Source organism: Polyodon spathula, unplaced genomic scaffold (assembly GCF_017654505.1).
Source record: "Polyodon spathula isolate WHYD16114869_AA unplaced genomic scaffold, ASM1765450v1 scaffolds_1433, whole genome shotgun sequence".
Lineage (NCBI taxonomy): Eukaryota > Metazoa > Chordata > Actinopteri > Acipenseriformes > Polyodontidae > Polyodon > Polyodon spathula.
In genome coordinates, this window is record NW_024472913.1 from 19,685 (window position 1) to 39,271 (window position 19,587).

Here is a 19,587-nt window from a genome sequence, read left to right on the forward strand (position 1 = left end):
ACATCTCCCAGACCCTCTCCATTTCTTAGCCTCAATGATGGGTATACCGAGATTCTGTTTCTCATCTATATGCAGTATTACAGGAGCGCAGTAGGTAGTCGATAAATGCCTTTGGATTCAATAATAACCAAGCAGCAAATTGGTACAATTTGACACAACTGTCATTGTAGGTTGAAAGTTGTGAGAGAGCTCTGTACCACGTGCGCGCACATATACAGTATATATACTGTACCCTTTACTTAAGCAGAATAGGGCCGGTGCCAATTACAGAACAAAATCAATTCTGTTTACAGATTCCTCCAGATTACCTATTGATTTTCGGCGCTCCCCGTATCACTTTCATGGATAGCCTCAGCCGGAACGGCCGCTCTTGAAACCGGGAAGCGCCGACCCGCAACGTAAAATTTGATTAAATCAATATGGGAGAGATGTTAGAAATTGGCAGGCAGCATTCGAACGGAATGCATTAGAAATGAAGCATATCCCAGCATTCAAATGAAAGCTGCAGATTCAAGGATAATGGATTGGGTTTTTACTTTCGAGTGGGCTGTAGCTGGTTTAGGTTACACAGTGCAGCCAGTTTTTCATTTTTCACAAGCATGAACCACAAAGAGAATGGAGTTGGTATAGAGGCCCGTTTCACACTGTAATAGCCTGTCACCAGTGCTTGTCAAACCTTAGTGTAGGTACCTCCTTGACACTCGAGAAGCTAGGCTTGTGTGATGTTTTGACATCTGCCTCCCTCTCCATTCTTCTAATGAAGCTACAACCGAAGTCTGCCAGCCCGTTGATGCACCATGACAGTACCCCGCTCCGCAATAAGCCTTCCATAGACAGACACAACAACAGGCAATTATTTAGCACTGCAGAAGAAGCAGCAGTGTGTTCCCTGGGTTTTTTATATAATACAGACCAGTGCAATACAGCCTATAATAGCACTAAACAGCCCATGCGGACTATTGGTTCATATTACCACCTCTTGCCAAGTAATTCCTATAAACCTCACTACTGCACATGATCAGGGCAGGCCATTCCCTAAAGAAAGAACACAGAGACCAAGGACACTGTTTGAGTTTATGCACTCAGGTTTATTTTAAACATGACTCTCGTTAGATCCAGCATTGTAAAGCACTGTTGTATTCGAGACCCTCGCAGACACAATTCTGAACTTACAGAACACATGGAAAGTATGATACAGTTCCATGCAGCCGGTTTATAAATACACTGCATCAACTTCCTAGTATAGCAGCTGGTAGCTACAGGGTGAAGTGTCGAAATGCACCCTGCTGAACTGCCACTCGCACCAAAAACCTGGTACTATCTACTGCTTTACAGACCTTCCTGGATGCTCCACACCCATGCAGTTCTGCTTATGTCACCCTTCTAGAGGTCATTAACCAATCAGCAAAATGAGAAAGAGAAAGGGGTCATGTGACAGACATTTACCATATTGTGATGTCACTCACAGACATACATCAACACAGAATTTATAATATAGTCATGTTTCAGTTAATGCCAGTGTTAAACATTGCCTTTACAATTAAAATGAATTAGATTTCTCTACTTACCAGACTACAACCTCATTTTTTTATTGTTTGCTTTTTTTTTTTTTTTTTTAGCACTAGGGCTGGTTGCATAAATCCTCTTCATAATTTAGTTTAACACTTTGGGTAATTGTTTCCTTAACTAGGAGATTTAAATTAAACTGGTTAAGCTGCTTTATGAAACAGCCTTAAACTCAAGGAACACTTAAAGGGAACCCTAAGGGGAAATGTAACTAAAGCTGTTTTATGCAACTGGCTAGTGATTTCAATGTTGGTTAAATAAATGTATGTCTATTAAAGGAAACTTAAAGTGAACATATCCACTGACCCTAAACCTAAAAGTCTTATCGTTACCTACAGTAAGCATTACTCCGAGACGAGCAGTAGCATCAACGCTGTTCACATGCCCAATACTGGTGGCTGTCTAGGTAACTGTACATGTGCATTGATCTGTGAAGCTAACAAGACATAATGCCAGTGCACAGAAATAACTGAGTCTCCAAATATGTGAAGCAGAGCAAGTGATCATCTGTCTGTGGGCATTTGTGTCTATTTAAAAATGTACACATTCCCCTTAAGGCAATCAATGAGTTTTGTGACCGTTCGCATCCACAATCAATAGATCAGAAACTCAATAGGCTGAAATGAATCCCATCACTCCTACATCCCACATTTTTTCTAAAACCTTTGATTCATTTCTCTCTTGAAAGTTTTGAACTTTATACAATATGAAACAGTGGATGTGACAGTGTATCGCATACGAGTAGGTCATTAGGAAACACTGAGTTTTCCATAAATCATGGTTGTGATTTAAGATAATGAAGACTTGGAGAGCACACACGCTTTCACATTCAGGCTTCAGTGCAGAGTAACCATACTGTCGTGTTTCATCATCAGTGAGGATGACTCATGACTGCACCAGTGGAATGAATGACAGACGAAAACAAAAGGCTGTTGTCCTTGCAAGGTCAGGAACAGCACACACTGCATTACAGCTGCTGCAGAGCGGTGTTTGGGGACTAGGCAGCGGGGAGATATACAATCGTTGTTATAGAAGTAATATCTTTCCCTGCGCTGCGGGACCTCTTTCAGCAGGTAAATTAATTACAAGCAGACAGGTAAGAATCTGATGAGTTCAGAATAGGGTTAAGCAGAATCCTGGTTGCTCAATAAGTAAGGAAGAAGCGCAGACAAGTAATGTAACACATCGAAGCCTCTCCAGAGGACTGGAGTGTTTTTCTTCATTTGAAATATTCCATTACTTCGAGTTTTGCAATGATTTTCGAGTATTAATTGCCACTGTGCAGAGAGCTCTGAATCTCTGTCAGGAATGTTCTTCACAGGCCTGGGAGTGATTTACAGAAGGCATTAGTGAGTTTTACAATGTGACCTGTTCAATATTAGGAGAGGATAGCTCTGGTGTAATTATCTAGCTGATGAGTTTTATTGTGCATGCTGCAATCGCCTAGTATTGATTTCCTTTGTGTCCATTTGAGAGCGGGCGTGCGGCAGGAATTAAGCACAGCTCTGCTAGTGAAACAACGTCTATACATCAAAATATGAAATGAGTGACAAAACAGAATGCAAATAATAACATCTCCTATATCAAAACACAGTATTAAGAGGTTCTATCAACATAAATGCTTTTTCATATTTATACTGTACACAGAAACGTTTTAGTGCCACAGGAGCGAGACATGTCCACGTACCAAACATGGGTGGTTTACTATACAGTTCTCAGGATTCTATCTATAGGGATGTGCAAAAAGAGAAACAGCATTGCAGCAGAAATCGACAACTACCCTTTATGCTCTTCACTTTCGCGTCTAATTGTGAATGTACAGATCTATGTTTCTCTGTAGGGTGACAATGCATAGGAAAGGTAAGCTGGTGCTGACATGTGAATAAATAAATAGATTCACAAATCTACCAAACAGCTTCTTGTAGACCCCCAGTCGTTTAACTTTTCTACAAACTCCTCTTCGTGTCCAACAGTCAAACACCCACACAAGAAACACCAGTAGCTGGTGCAATCCTGGCTTTTTCTATGCATTACATACAGGTACTGTAAAAGCCACGACTCACCTAAAGCCTCGGATCTCTTTTAGCACATGAGTGATTTACAGCTGGTTTAACAGACCCAGATTAGCACCAGTCTTGGACTACCTTACCTAAATTAACATTGGGAAATCCAAGAGTAGTGATAATAGGGGCTCTGTGAAACAAGCCAATAGTTTAAACTACAGAGTATTACAGCAGTTATCTGACCCCACAAAGATAGAGTGGGGTTACTTCACTAATACAATAATCTCATCAATAAATAATGCTTCTAGTCATCTATTTTGTTAGTTTTTTGTTTTTTTACACATGACAGGATGACAGACCGGAACATAACAGAGTGCCCACAGCAGGTTTGTGAGGGTGCAGAGTCAGTGTCACTAGTTTCATTCGGGATAAAGCGAGACCTGGAAGATACAAGCAAACAAGAGAGTCAGTAGAAGTGTAATTTCCATTAGTTTGTTTCACGCATTACTGATCAACAGTGTATTTAAATGCCCTCTCCTGACCATGATAAACGTCCTGTCTGCCTTGTGGATTAAAAGAAGAGGAGGACTATTCCCAGTGCCCTGCCTTTACTTTATACAGTTAAATCGATCAATTAAACCCATCAGTGCAAATACAGATCCTCAACTATAAAACACGCTAGACCATTACCAGGCTCTGTGTTTAATACCTGGATAAACTTCACTTCAGATCTAGGTTTGCTTACTTACTTCAGGAGGGAGGAAGAGACACTAGAAGACAATCTGCCTACCCCTCATTGTGGATCTTTTTTTGGCAGCTGTTTGGGCCTCACAAGGCCCTCGTCTCCGCTTCAATCTTGTGCTCTCCGTGAAGGCTCTCCGTGTCGGGCTGAGAGATGCTTTGCCGCACCGCAATCTCAGGACCGCCTCCGTAGATGGAAAACAGGTAATTCCACGTCTCCTCTGAGATCTGACCGTAGTCGGCTCCTGGAAACAGAACACGACAACGCCGTGCGGTCCGATCAGCGTGTGCCACCTTCAAACCCTTCCCCCCTGGAGCCATCAGACACAAATCAGGAGTTATCCAGCCAGTAACCGGTCCCCAAGTCAGTCTTTAAATTGATTATCTGCTGGCTGAGTTCCAGGCAACCATGGATGGAGAATACAGAGTTTTCAAGTATATAGTTAAAAAGCTTCCTGGTACCTAATCACTTCCTACAGTCTGCTTGCAGGAAGACCATTGGATGGAAATTGAGCTACAGCACACATGATAGAAAAACCAGGACACAGCTGTGAATTGTAATCTGTAGAATAGATACAAGTATAAGGAATAAGAAAAAAATAAGACACCTCTCATTACATAGAGGGACCGCAGTGGCACGACAGCAGGCTTGTTCAAGAACTGATAAGCATACACCTAAAAGGTGAAGTTCACTTGACCTACTGCGATACACAGTCCAGGCATATGACTGGAGAGAATCGCAGGAGCACTCACCTTGCTTGAGCTGGACATGGCCTCCTTTCATCACTGCAATTCTGCTGTTATCAATGGGGCCAGGCGACTCTGGGGAAAACATTGGGAAGAGAAACAGATTTCTCATGGCACAGTGACAGGGCAGTTCAAGATTAATTCTATTTAACACAACACCCAAGACTAAGACCTGAGGACAGACAAGCCAATTGCTTCAGGAGGCTTTTAAAGAGACATCTTTCAAAAGATATACTGGAAAAAGTTATCTTTCAGCCAGTTCTATAAAACACTCTCTCTATTTTCCACATGGAATGAAACAGCCATGTTACAAACAATCACTTTCAAAACACTACATTTCTCTAATCTCAAAAGAGACTGACAACTAACATTTATGAAACAGTCAACTTTTATTACATCCATTCAAAACGCCTTCAAAATTGATTTTAACCACAACTTCATTTCTCCTAAGCCCTCGAGCTGTGCAGGGTTGCTGTACCCCGAACAGTGCTGGCTGCTGGGTTCGTACCATTGTCCTTGCCCTTGACGAAGCTCTCCCACTCTCTGAACCACTGCATGCCAATACAGTAAATGACACTGGGGGACTCCTCTGCCTGGAAAGCCTTGTTCAGCTGCAGAGAGAGCGAGCAGGGTGTGCTTTACTGCTACATGCAAAAGCATTTACATCAGATATTGCCATGCGAGTGCTTTAACTAATGTGAAACAGGCAATAAGAAACAATAACAATATATACCTTCCGGCTGACAGTACTATTACAAGCTAATATTTTAAGTTACCACTGTTTCCCTATTTTAAACTCAATTCTGGTTACCTGTACCCTTCCAGATACTCCTGGCATTTACATTATGATTAACAGTCCTATATTTTAGCAAGCATTATGCCACTGTACAGTTAAGACCTCCTTTTAGTACCCAAACACCCTTAAACACACACAGGTCCACAGTAACAGCGGTACTGGGAATTGAGATTTTTGGCACCAAATATTACTATTCCAAATCCTGCAGCTCCCTGGGAAAGGGGAGCTGGCATGTTACCTTGATGAAGGTATCGATCTCCAACTTCCTGCGCTTGGCCAGGGCTTCGATTTCCACCTGACAGATGGAGCACACATAGAGGTGGTTTACAGCAGGGCCGCCACCAAAACTGGGGAACAAGAAACTCTACTGAGTAAAAGCTGCATGACAACAGTAAAGCCTAGGAGAGGGGTGGCCAACCCTGGTCCTGGACAGGCACAATCCTGCAGGTTTTCTGGGTATCTTTAAAATCATCAGTGGTCAAAGACCTGGAAAAGTTAGTGGTGTTGACCGAAGAAGAAAATGATTGGTTCAAATGAAGCAATTGAAACTCAAGTGGAATGAAAACCTGAAGACCCTGTGGCTCTCCAGGACCCTGCTTTGGATCAGAGTGCACCGTCAAGCAAAACTGCAACTGGGAGTCATTTCTGTGGGTCTGCACTGCTGCTCTGATGGATACATGGCTGTAAAACGGGAGCAATGCCTCCTAGATGTTTCAGTGCTCACCTGTTATAGAGATAGTCCCACACATTCTGGGGCAGGATCACCACCAAGTCATCAATGTAGTGATACTTGTTGGGTGGGATCCCTGTTTCAAAGGAAGAAAACACACTGACAATGTGCAACAAGAAAGCTGCTTCATGGGTCGAAATGAACATCATTGTACCTGGAGTGAGCAATCAATATTTAACCTATGACTGTCTGCAAAAAGTGCTGGTGTGTGATCTGTAACACCATCGGGCTGCAGTGGAGATTGACTAAACTACGAAACTAAAACAAGATATCTAGGTCAATGGATGGACAGGTAATGTTTTCAAAAGAGAAAAGATACACTAAGATTATGAACATGGAAAGTATTGAAGCACATATTATCATCCACACTTTAAAAATGTGTCCTGCAATAAAACTCAATGGGATTTTTAGTCCTGTGTGAATTCGGCTTAAGTAACATATTTCAACTTCTCTTTATCACTCTCAAAGCTGTTTTATTCTCACTTCAACATGATTTTTGGTTTTCAAAAAATAGGAGTCAATTAAAGAACAAAGGGAAACGCTTTGAAAATGTTGCCCTGCGAGTGTCCCTCCCGAGCCCACACTGCCCTCTACAGGCGCCTGACCTCCATGCGTGCAGAGGAAGGTGTTGTTGGTGATGGGACCGGGCTCTGTGAAGGTGTTGAACTTATTAAGCCACTCCCTGGAGATGTAAAACTGCAGCAGGCTGGGCTCCTTCATGTTAGCCAGGGCTACCACCTTCTGCCTCTCCTGCACAGATTCCTCGCTGCTCTTCCTGGGGGTGGACAAGCAGGAAAACAGTGGGAGTCTGGAGCAATCGCACGCTATGATCCATTTAGTATGGGGTAAAGTCTATAGATGCATCCTCACCTATAAAACAGGACGTAGGCCTCGGCGCTCTGCACCACTGTCTCATGGACCTCAGAGACATACTGGTCATCAAACTCGTACCACTGACCGTTTATTACATTCTGGCAGTACGCGATGTAGTGACCACCTGCAAGGCAACGAATGAGGACAGGGAGGAGTCGAGTCAAATCTGTACAATGCCACATTGCCACATTAGGCTGAATGTGCTACCGTACACATGTTGGGGTTTATTTTGATCATGCTATTTTTAAATCTACCGCAGTTGATATAATTTAAAACAGATCCGGTTACATTCCCAGGCTTCAATACTAAAGAGAAGACAATCTAATCAAATGGGCCAATACACTGTTAAAAAACTAACTATATTAAAACTATTTAATTTCATGTTCACACTTATTTCTATACCTAGAGTAAACTGCCAGCTAGTTTATCCATTGTGTAAATCTGTATTGAGAGCAATAACATTAACCTAGCACAAAGATGTTCTCATTTTAGTGCTGTAATAGTATTTAAGAAGTGCGCCACCCAGTGGCCAAACGTTGCCATTGCTGTTACAGTTGTGCACCCTTGTTGATCATGTAAAACACACCCCACTCCCTCCCTCCCTCCCTGAATGAAATGCGACTCACTTCCTGCGGTGCCGTGGTGACAGATCACAGAGAGCAGGTCGTAAGTTGTGACTTGGGAAGGGCTCTCCTTGGCTAGGAAAGGTCGGAGTTCGAGCCCCTCCAATGGGAAGGAGACATGGCTGTTGATTTTGAAGGAGTACATGACCTCATGGCGAAAGCGCTTGAGATGAATACAAAGGATCTGTGACCAAGAAACCAAAGCCAGCCATTACTAACAAAGAATACACAAGCAGTACGGTCTGCTCAAATCCCTAGCTCGTGGGCATTTCAGACTGCTTTATATATATTTTGTATAGGCAACGTCTCTCTGTATAATTCAGCTGATCGATTCACTGTATATTTAAAAAAACAAAATACTTACTTCAGGCAGACGGAGAACCTTGCAGTATTTAACACCATTTCTTAATCTAGAAGAGAAAAATACAACGAAAACCATGAAAAAAAAGGACATTTTATAAAACATTCTTGTTCTCCTTCATATTTTCTGTACTGCAATATTTACACAGGCAATGTTATCTACAACACATTGTATCCAACATCCCGGGATCTTTCCCTTTTCAAAAAGAGTTTCTGCAAACCAATTTGATAAAATAAAGATTCCAGAATGTGTGCCACTTACTTCTTACATCTTTCGCAGCTGTACATATTATCACCTGCCAGCAAAACAACAACAAAAAAAGAGGTAAGCCACCACTTTGTAATGAGACTTTCAGTGTGTTTATTGTCTATGATCATGGAGCTAGGTGTAATGTCTGATTTCACCAGCTCCAGTGTTGAAGCGTGCTTCCTCTACCTCGGGAGTCTTGTTGGTAACAGACTTACCTTTCAGCTCATCCGCAGCAAAGAAGGCAGCCAGGCAGTCCTCCAGAGTGACAAGTGGACCCCAAAACCAGCTGGGGATACAGGACACGAGCCTGCAACGAGATGCAAGGGACAAGACAGGATCAGCCTTTGCTTACCAACCAGGGGCAGCTGGTCGTTTTCATCTGGAACACCAAACCAGAATTCAGCGAGGGATTCCTTCCACTGAATGTGCAGTGGAGATGGGGTTTCTTGTGCTTTCATTCTGTATTCCCGTCTTATCTACTCCTGGGGCACACACAGCCTACGTGCAAAATCAACTCAGTTAATGCATAGAACCCCTGGCATTGTGGCAGACAGATGAATCCATCAAAAAGGAGGGACTTGCCCCCAGCACTCCTCTCTCAGCAGTGGGATCTGTCTCAGCCAGTCTCTCTCCCCTCTCACTGCCCCCAGCACTCCTCCCTCTGCAGTCTCTCTCCCCTCTCACTGCCCCCAGCACTCCTCCCTCTGCAGTGGGATCTGTCTCAGCCAGTCCCTCTCCCCTCTCACTGCCCCCAGCACTCCTCCCTCTGCAGTGGGATCTGTCTCAGCCAGTCCCTCTCCCCTCTCACTGCTCCTCCCTCTGCTCACTGCCCCCAGCACTCCTCCCTCTGCAGTGGGATCTGTCTCAGCCAGTCCCTCTCCCCTCTCACTCACTGCAGTGGGATCCCAGCCAGCACTCCTCCTCTCTGCTGTCTCAGTGGGATCTGTCTCAGCCAGTCCCTCTCCCCTCTCACTGCCCCCAGCACTCCTCCCTCTGCAGTGGGATCTGTCTCAGCCAGTCCCTCTCCCCTCTCACTGCCCCCAGCACTCCTCCCTCTGCAGTGGGACCTGTCTCAGCCAGTCCCTCTTTCCTCTCCCCTCTGACCTGCGGATATAATCCATGATGTAGGAGATCCAGCCCTGGGAGGCGTAGGTCTCGTTTTTGGCAGGAATGCTCTGGTGGATGGAGGAGTGTAATTTGGCGAGATCCTCCTTTCCCGGGATCGGCAGAGACAAGTCCTGGAAAGTCTCCACAGTGGTTGAAACCTTGACATAAACACAGCATTATAAACATAACAAGACAAACCTGCATTAAAAGTACTGCCGCCTAGCTCTTCCTGAACTAAAGCCAGTTGTCCAAATCAGAACGACACATCCATTCAGTTGCCCCAAACTGCCACACAGCTCTAAATCACTTTCCAACACTGCAGCCTAGCTACTGAACTACTCTCAACTTGCACATTGCATGCCATCTCTCTTATTGCTTATATACAGTTTGACCATGGACTAACTGAGACCACCTAACACACTGCAAACCTACAGCTAAAACTACAGAGCTGCTTAGCACCTAAGCTTTCCAACCACTAAGCCTTCAACAGCAGCTAATTTCAGCACTATCAGTGCCCCCAGACAGACAGTGTGACCCGCCCTTCCGTACCCACCCTGTCGCAGGTGAGACACTGGACTAGGCTGAGGATGGAGCCGTCAAAGATGTCCGAGATAACGCTGCGGTATCGGGGTTGCTGCTTCTTCCTGGAACCCAGGAGGAGCTGAGCTGTGGCAAGGTGGGGACACAGAGCAAAACCAAAATGTGTGCATGTGCGTTCATAAAATAAAAGTGTGGACCTATGTTTCCACATATTGTGGTCTATTTACCGAACACGGGTAGGTATTAACACAGCTGCCCTTAATAGAGTCGCTGACCTCAATACTAAACTGTTGTTGGGGATGTGCTGGAGAACACACCCATTAATCTGCCATCACTGGCAGATCTTAGTATCTGTGGACTTCTTTCCATTGCATTTCTATTAGATGGTGTTAATAAAAGGGTCAATGCATCAGACCTGATGGAAAAACAGCAGATGATCTAACGAGGAGGTGATGTTAAGATCTGCCACGGTTTAGGTCATCCAAACCGATCCCAGTAGAGGAGGGAGAGGCACGAACGTGGTACCTTTCTTGAGTGAGTATGCCGTGCCTGCCATGCGCAGGGGACTGGAGCGAGGCGGGCTGCTGGACAGTTTGGGGTGGGCCTCCTGGTGACCGTGGCTGGGACTGCAGGAGTGGGAGAGACTGTGCAGCAATGCATCGTTGTCAGGTTCTGAAACTAGATCACAAACAACATCAGGATAAAAAGAACGTGAACCAGACTGCTAGGATTCAAACTGAAGACCTCAGTGCTCAGTTTAATCCTTTCTCATTAGTTGCACTGACCTATATTAGCCCTTAGCATGCACTAATATAAGTTAGTCTAAGGTAAGTGCTAATCGTGAGTCTGTCAAAAGCATCCACTTATTTTAGGAGCAGATTTGCTGCTTGTGCTCCAGTACCTGTTCTGTGGTTCTGGTTGCTGACACCATTTGGAGGTGGAGCCTCTCTCTCCCCAGTCCTCGCAGCCCCTCCCTCCTCCTCCGCAGAAGTGTCTATGTCTGCGTCCTCGTCCATATCCTGGGAGCCGCCTCTCCGCGGAGACCCCGAGACCCTCCTCTCCTTCAGCCGCTCCTTCTCCGAGATCCCCCCGCGGATCCCCCCACTCTCATCCTGGATCAGTAGCTCTGCCCCCCCGGGGGCTTTCCCCTCGCCCCCCTCCCCCCGGTCACTGCTGGCACCCGAGTCACAGGACAGGAACTCGTCCTCGGAGGGGCTGCGGTCCCCATCAAGCCGCTCCTCCCTGTCAGACTCGGCCCCGCACTCAGGCTCCTTCAGCTCCTCATGCAGTTGATCCATCAAGCAGCGCAGGAACTCCTGAGTGTCCTGGGGGAGCAGGGAGGCAGCACACAAACACACTGGCTCAGCACTGCCTCCTCCCATTGCACACTGTGCAGCTTAAAACGAGCTAATACCTTCAAAATGGCATTTCAGTTTCTTTATATTTCCCTTGTTATCCTAGGGGTGTCCTGGAAAACCTTGATCCCACAATTAAGATTCAACTGAGCTAGCTTAATTTTGCCATCAAAAACAATTTTCTGGAAAATAAAAAATAATAAAGGGGAGAAGGAAAAACCAGTACAAAAAAAATATGCAGGAATCGGTTATCTGAAAATGAATTGTTTGCCAGGCTTTTCCAGGACACCTGTCATTTTATAGTGCTTGCAGTGATGGAGTGGCTCTAGGTTCTGTATCTCCAATGCTGCTCTTACCTGGCATTCAGCTTGCCTACAGCTTGTTAGTAGAAGCCTAAGTGGCAGCCTTCCTCATTCCATTCCATTCCTGGCACTTAGGATTCTCCAGGCAAGATCAAAGCAAGCTCAAAGCCAGGGAAAGGCATTCTTGGAGAAAAATAACAACAACCAAACTCAGAACTCAGAATCACTGCAAGCAAAATAAAATCATGATGGAAATGTAAAGAAGCAACTCAAATTCAGCGACCTGTTCTTTAAAATGTCAACCTGGTACGTATCTGAAACATCACAGCTAACTCATGCATGCTTCTTGCTGTTTAGAATCTTAGCACATCGTTTCCAGTCATCACATCCTTTGACTTTTTTTAAAAAAGCAGTTCAGCTGGCACACCAGAGTTCTTCTAATGTTACTCTAAATGTGGCTTGCCAGGTAGATTTACTATTGCAGGAACAGAAAAAAGAGCCACTCAGAATGCTGGCAAACACCACAAAGCATGGGGATTGTAAACCAGCAATTCAAATGTCACTGGAAGTTACTTACTCAAAGTGAAAATAATAATCTATACAGTTATAAAGAGACTAGGCCACTTTGCACAGCTATTTCAAGTATAACATGGCTTTGTACTTCACATCATTAAGTGTTTCTAAAATAAATTTCAAAATTACTTTCAGTTGTAGGTAAGCGATACGTTACATTGTTTTCTTCACACAAATACACTAAATACGATATAAACATATATAAAAAACGATTTACTTCAGGATGTTTCAGACAAAAGCCCTTCTTCAGCTGCGTAGAAAACAAACACACGCACACACACACACACACACACACACACACACACACACGGGTATTTAAGTGGCACAAAGGCCCTCATCATTATCTCCTTTGATTGTATTTTGTTGGGGGAGGGGGGGGGGGGCTATGAAAAATTACTGGACATCTAAATAGGTGGTTGGCAATGACAAGAATGAGGGCTTTGACAGACACCATGTAAATCTTTTTTTAGATACACATTTCAAACACCATCGGCTTATCCCGAGTCTTATTCCCAAAGTTCCTACCCAGACGGACGTCGTTCTCCCTACCTGTTGTGCAGTTCTCCCTACCTGCTGCGCATAGCCTCTGAACATGGGGTTCACCAGCTTGATCCCATGAGAAAGACTGGTGGGAACGACGTAACTGGGACTGAACAAAAACAGAAAGGGACACATATGGCAACCTAATATTCAACTTGGGCAAACGTTTCAAACGTTTCAAACGAGGTCCTCAGACTGTTTAACTGGGTCAATCTGCGAGATCCTCATCCTCCAGTTAAAGATCGCAGAGAATCCGTACCGTTTCTTGTGCCAGAGTTCAGAAATCAGTTTCTGGTAACTCTTGCAAAGCGCCGGTTTCTTATCTGTGCGGACCAGTCCTCCGCATTCCAGGAAAAATTGAGTCAGAGGCGGGCTGCAGAGGAACAGGACTGAGAATCAGTGATGCAAAGTTCACCTCATCCAGATCACAATGTGTTATTAGTTTTCTCTGTAGCAGAATCCACCTGGCATTATCTGAGCCTGTAGAATCCTAGTTGCTGGCTCCTTTCTAAAATGACTTCAAAACAAAGCACACGATGCTGTGACCTTTCAACTCTTACAACAGACCAGGCGCGGCCAAAAGGGTTGAAAGGTCACTATTAGAAGCTATGTAGTCTTTAACCTGACTATTACCCTCTATTTTAGCTTTCACTAATGGCCCTGATTGTATGACATAAGATGTTAACGCACCAGTTTGAGAGAGCCTGCAATGCAGCATTCATGTAACAGGAGTTCCCAATGTTCTTCATTCCAGCGAGACCTGCAGAATTCAAATCAGGGGACACACCAAGATAAGGCCAGGGTGGGGTTTAATTTGAATAGGTGTGGAATGGACTCGCAAATGCATCTTTTAGGTAAAACTACAGAAAACACAGATCTAGTATGCAAACGACTTACAAGGTTGCAGAAAGTGATTCCCTTTGTTGAAAATGCCCTGGGAGATCACAAAACCCAGAGACACCCAAATAAAATCTTTGCTGTGTCACAATCAAACGGATTAGCGTTGGCAACACTCCTAGGAAATCCTGCCTGGCGAAGTACCTTCCTTAATTTAAAGGAATTATTTTTATCCCTGTTTCAAGCACCTTTTAGCTGCTAAATAATCTAGTTTGCAATAAAGACTTATACAGCCTTTTAGTTTCCCATAATATGCTTGTCAAGCATAGACCATGAAGGCTGGAAGGTGGGGGTCGAGGGAGGAGCAAGAGTGAAGGCCGACGCTACCTCTTGGTTTAAATTCATCTCCTTCTGATTCTGACTCCCCCTCGTCTACAACAGTAATTGGAACAGCCTTTAGAGGACTGCTGGCAGTCTGGGATACAGGGCCCTGGGGAGAGAAAAAAAGACAAAAAACCTTTATCATTCTCAATGCCAAATAGCTACACCTGTCACTACTGCAGCAGTCTACTGTTATAAACGACCAGGGCTTACTGTCAGCCAAGATATCCAATTGCATAACAAACAAGTCTGTGGATATACAGTGTGCACAAATTGGTTTTGGGCAAGTAAACAGGATGAAACACACAGCAAGACATATTTCATGACACCATTGAAACTATGAGCAGAACACTGACCCTGTGCTCCTAAGTCTCACAGCCTTCAGATAATGACCAAACCCTTATGATACGAGGCAGACGGGAGGGATGGAGACACAATCTCTCTCTCTGTCCCCCCACCCCCCTGTCAAGCACCTGCTGCAAGGTAGAGCATGAGACGGACTTGAAAACAAAACAGAAAAGGGAGGATCAGTAACTGGCAAGCTTGTTTGTACCAGCTGCTTCACTGGAAGAGGTGGTGTTTGATGGTTTCGTTCCCTGCCAGAAATATGAAGGAGTGTGTGAACCGCTACCTGCTCCAGCGGCTTGCGGTGAGGATTGTGCTGGGTGGGCACAGCTGGCTGCTGCTCCAGGAACACCTCCCGCTCACAGATGTAACACCAGACCCGGAATGTGGTCAGGTTCACGGTCAGGTTATGCTTTTGAGCCTGAATAAACAAAAAACCAACAGACAAAATGACTTTACAGTACTTGCTTGCTAAAGCATCTGCTCTGCAAAACACTGATCAGAATGTATGAACTTTTGGAGGCTGCAGCTCCAGAGAGCCCACAGTGGAGTGCTTACCTGTGCATGGAAAGTGCTGTGATCAGCATAAGACTCTCCACAGCCTACATAGGGACATCCACTCTGTAGAGCGACATGGATGAAAATGTACACATGAATGCCAGCCTCAGTCAGTACTGAAATAGTCAGTCAGTCTGAAATATCACACAGTTATCCTAAGCAATGTATTCTTTTTGATTTTTAGAATAGCTGTGTACATCAGTAAGAAATACCTTAAACTTAAGTTTTAAGGTCGCCACAATGGGTTCACTGAGTTTTATACAAAGTGAATCTAAAGAAGACAAAGAATACATTAGTTAAGATAACAGATATTACAGCATCTTTAACTGCCCTTTCAAAGACCTGTTCATACATGTTCCAGCTCTATAATTATTCACATGCAGATGGCAAAACATGTCACCGATTGTCTCGGTACATACACAAAATGGAATTGTTTGTCACTTCCACTTTATTATGGCAGACTATACTTTACCTCCAGAAATGAGACAAGTAAATTGTTATAAATATTTTCAAAGCGGTGTCTTAAAAAGACAGCTCAAGGTTCCACCCTAAGCTTTCCAGCAGCTGATATTGATGACATATTCAACGTAACAAACAGTACATTTTGGTGAATTGGCCCTGTATTACTTTTTATGTTGCAACCTCGAGTAAAGATGAAGACACGGTAGCACAACACAGTGAAAAGCATGGGTTCAATTCGTTTGAGATATTCTGCGCTTCACTGTTTTGTATCATACTGGGTGCCTCCTCTGAAGACCTTCCCAGTCTAGCACTGTTTTGCTAATGGGTAATATAGGACAGTACCTGGAGACAAGCCCAGAGGTTTGGTCCAGCAGCCCCACACGACTGGCATGTTCCCTAGTGCACAGAAAAAGATATTGAACACTTTCAGCCCACTTACAGCCTGCAAACACGAGCAACATAATGAATGCAACACTTTCACATCCCGAGGCACAGCATCCTTCACTGCAGTTAACAATATAGAACGTACCACTATGGTTAAAGTGTTGCAGCATCGCCCTATTGAATGAACTCATTTAGCTTCATAAAGTCTAACTAACCTGCTGAATAACGTTATGTTAGCATATTGAATTACACACCGCTTTGTACTTCGAAATCTAGCATGAAATACTGTAGTATTATTATGGCTTCCAGCAGACACATGCAATATCATTGTGTAGTTTCTTTGATTACATGATGTCAAATAAAAGATCGAAATTATGTCCTTTCATTATGTCTCAATACTAGATTTCTAGGCGATGCAAAACTTGTGGCCACAGTTGTATAGAGCATGCGCTAAAATAAATATAGAATAACTGGCATTGTGTAAACATACAGTTACAGTCTGACTGACTCTGTACTGCTATATAACACAGACACAGCGAGGTGCCTATTACATGAAAAGAGCACAGAGCCTTTTAATAATATTATTATAATTATTTTAATGACCTTGGATTTGCGTAATAAATCCTCCTTGGTGACCTCCCCTATAGAATCCAGGTGGGGACACAAATCGGCTATGTCCGTCATCTTCTCTGAATGGTACCTGGAGAGATCAAATGAATAAATAAATAACCAAATAAAAGTATGAGTAGATGAATAAATAAATAAGTCAGCTCTTTCATCCAGGAGGATTTTGCTAGTTGCCGCACAAGAAATGCCTATAGCACACAACTACCCTCCTCACCCGAAAACCACGTTTCTGCTCCCACACAGACCTTACTGCTCAAATGAATTAAGCTTTTTAGACACCCATTTAAACACCGTGGAGACTGAAGCGCCCATTTCTGGTTTACAATAAGGTGTTCATGCCTGTAATTTCCAAACACACCATATAATTAATAGTTCTTAAATGAGCACATCGGTCTACAGACAAATGTTTGCTACAGCTTGATGACGCGGCCAGCGCTACTGTAAAAGCACTCTCCCGATACATCTCCCCTGACGTTGTAGCATTTGTGCAAACAATATCAATAGCATTCTTTAATATTACAGCTACTAACTACAGTGAAGATAATTTACGGTTACGTACAAGGCATGCACAACCTCAATTCATTTTAATGATATACAAACGTAAACAAACATTAAATATTAACTATTTCACAGCATGTTTTCATCATAACACTTCTAAGGATAACGCCTTAGTCCATCCTATACTAGAGATTTCCATCACCGAAGCTCGTTTGAGTGGGACTTCGGTATATTTTTAAAAAACGCAATATCTAACATTACTACAAACGTAATGCAATGTATTTGTATGATATATATATATATATATATATATATATATATATATATATATATATATATATATATATATATATATATATATATATTGCCTGTTTGTTGACATTGCAGTCGTGGTAACACAGACCTTTTCTAACGCAAGAAAAGCACTGTATTATGTGAATATCATAATACGCAAAGCACGTTATAGACACATTATTACACATTACATAAAACCGTTAAGAAAACAAGTAATTATATTGCGTCAGTTTATTGTTAAGGAAAAGATAACACGCCCATCGTTTTACATCTACTAGGTTACATGTAAGGTTTGAAAAGATACAGCATTCGCAAGGTTGTGCATTAAAAAAAAAAAAAAATACAGAAACCATATGGACTACATAAACAAATCGGTCTTTTTTTCAGCAAAACATGCCTGTTAATCAGCTCGGGCTGACAGCATTTATTAAGCAGAAAATTCCCTGCTGCAGCGCTACATCCACAGGCCCGCTCTCTGCTCTGCACTGGAGAAAATAAAAAAAAAACCTCCGATTAAAATTATCCAAAATGCGCACTCACATAACACTCCGCTAACTTGTATAGTATAATTACCTCCGCCTGGCAGTTTGAAAACGAAGTCCGGGAACATTCAAATAGACAGAAAAAACAGAAAATAAAAAGCATAGGGGTCTGAGATCGCAAGAGCTCTACAGCATGCTCGTCTTCTTCAGCCGTGTTACTAGTCACGCTTCGTACAACGATGCAAGTTATTTGCTGTGGGCTATGCAGGATGGGAAACAGAGGATTCAATTCATAACTCCTGTTCTGCTCGTTTGTTCTTGGTGTTGGTTTAAAAAATTGGCTGTTCTTTCAATTATTTGTATTCTATTTTGTAGTTTATAGTTGCCAACTGCTGCGTCGTTAATAAAAGCTAACTCTCAAGAAATTAGACTACGCTCAATCTAGAATCGTGCTTAATTTCTCTTTGAAATGAACTAAAAGGGTTGGCATTTTGCAGCCATGGTTTATTTAACACCAAGGGTTAAATCATTCATCAGTGTATTTATAGTGTTGTTCAGATCACATCTCCTCAGTCTGTACAGTGCAGACCAAATAAACACATCAACTGTTACATAAGATGATGACCAGCGTGTCAGAACAAATAATGAATATGGTTTAACACATATTCACTGCTTACCTGGGATCACCCAGAAGAGGGGAGTTTCTCCAAACATTGCCAACATCGTGACAGCATGGTTTTCATAAGAACAACTTTTGCAAATTGCAGTGTCTCCAAACCTTCTTGAACTTCTACTCGACTTCTCGAGCGGCCACTGTGGTCCAGAGATGTCCGTGGACTGCATTCGTTTTTACCAATTACATCGTTAACTATAATGTTATGATAACTTGCTCTAATGTTAAGTGAAAAAAAGTTAAGTCTAAATGTAATGTATCAAATTACGTAAAATCAGAACACGGGTTGTATTTTCCAATTTAAAAAATAATTAGGTACATAATGGGTTAAGTGATACGTGAAAAACAAGCGATCCTCAAGAGACTATCGAGTGGTTTTGGGGAACACACGTCAAGATAGATCAGAAGCGTACTAGAAATAATAATTAATGAAGAACACGCCCCCCACCCCCCGTATTGTGCAGTTTGCTTCATTGAAGATTATAGACAGCAATCAAACAGAGTTTATAAAGAATTACTGCAATCTATACAACAAATGTGACTTCAGTGTATTGTTTGCTCTTCGCGCTTGAACCCAAAAGATGTTTTTAAAGATGCATTATTTGTTTGTCATGAGTGAACTGGTGACGCTTTGTCTCAACTACGTGAAAGTATATTAGGCGCTTTTTAGTATCGTGTCATGTATTGATTTTACCAGGTAAGAGTTTGTTGCGGTCGTTACATAGTGACCTGGTAATGCACACTCCTTCTGGAAATTACTGCATCATTTCGGTTTCCTCATGTGCCCCTTCTCTAGCACTTATCTATATAACAATATATCAATAAACTCTTCTGTGGCAACACCTATAACCCCAACATCTAGTGGAATAGGGTTCAGACTGCACACCCAAATAAAAGAACAAGAAGAAGTCACATTGAATTCAACTCCACTTCAGAGCGC

At 43.0% G+C, this 19,587-nt stretch overlaps 1 protein-coding gene across 5 annotated transcripts; it reads right to left on the reverse strand.

The window, feature by feature from the left end:
* Window positions 1-1,618: 1,618 nt before the first annotated feature.
* Window positions 1,619-19,545, reverse strand: usp20 (ubiquitin specific peptidase 20). Of its 5 annotated transcripts, none has more exons than XM_041242843.1 (25): window positions 18,652-19,545; window positions 16,677-16,773; window positions 16,032-16,085; window positions 15,228-15,290; window positions 14,956-15,090; window positions 14,331-14,433; window positions 13,797-13,866; window positions 13,366-13,479; window positions 13,116-13,215; window positions 11,238-11,661; window positions 10,862-11,014; window positions 10,350-10,462; window positions 9,794-9,954; window positions 8,905-8,996; window positions 8,702-8,735; window positions 8,444-8,489; window positions 8,083-8,263; window positions 7,454-7,580; window positions 7,189-7,358; window positions 6,578-6,659; window positions 6,092-6,200; window positions 5,566-5,668; window positions 5,064-5,132; window positions 4,360-4,555; window positions 1,619-4,009 (listed from the first exon to the last, which is right to left on the reverse strand). In XM_041242843.1, exons 2-24 carry the CDS (start codon window positions 16,755-16,757, stop codon window positions 4,398-4,400), a joined length of 2,742 nt encoding a protein of 913 aa, XP_041098777.1. In that variant the 5' UTR covers window positions 16,758-16,773; window positions 18,652-19,545; the 3' UTR covers window positions 1,619-4,009; window positions 4,360-4,397. The 5 variants fall into 5 exon arrangements, with proteins under 5 accessions (XP_041098777.1, XP_041098780.1, XP_041098775.1 ...); XM_041242846.1 differs by lacking the exon at window positions 18,652-19,545 and adding an exon at window positions 18,066-18,403 and having other exon boundaries at window positions 13,137-13,215; XM_041242841.1 differs by lacking the exon at window positions 18,652-19,545 and adding an exon at window positions 18,066-18,403.
* Window positions 19,546-19,587: the final 42 nt, after the last annotated feature.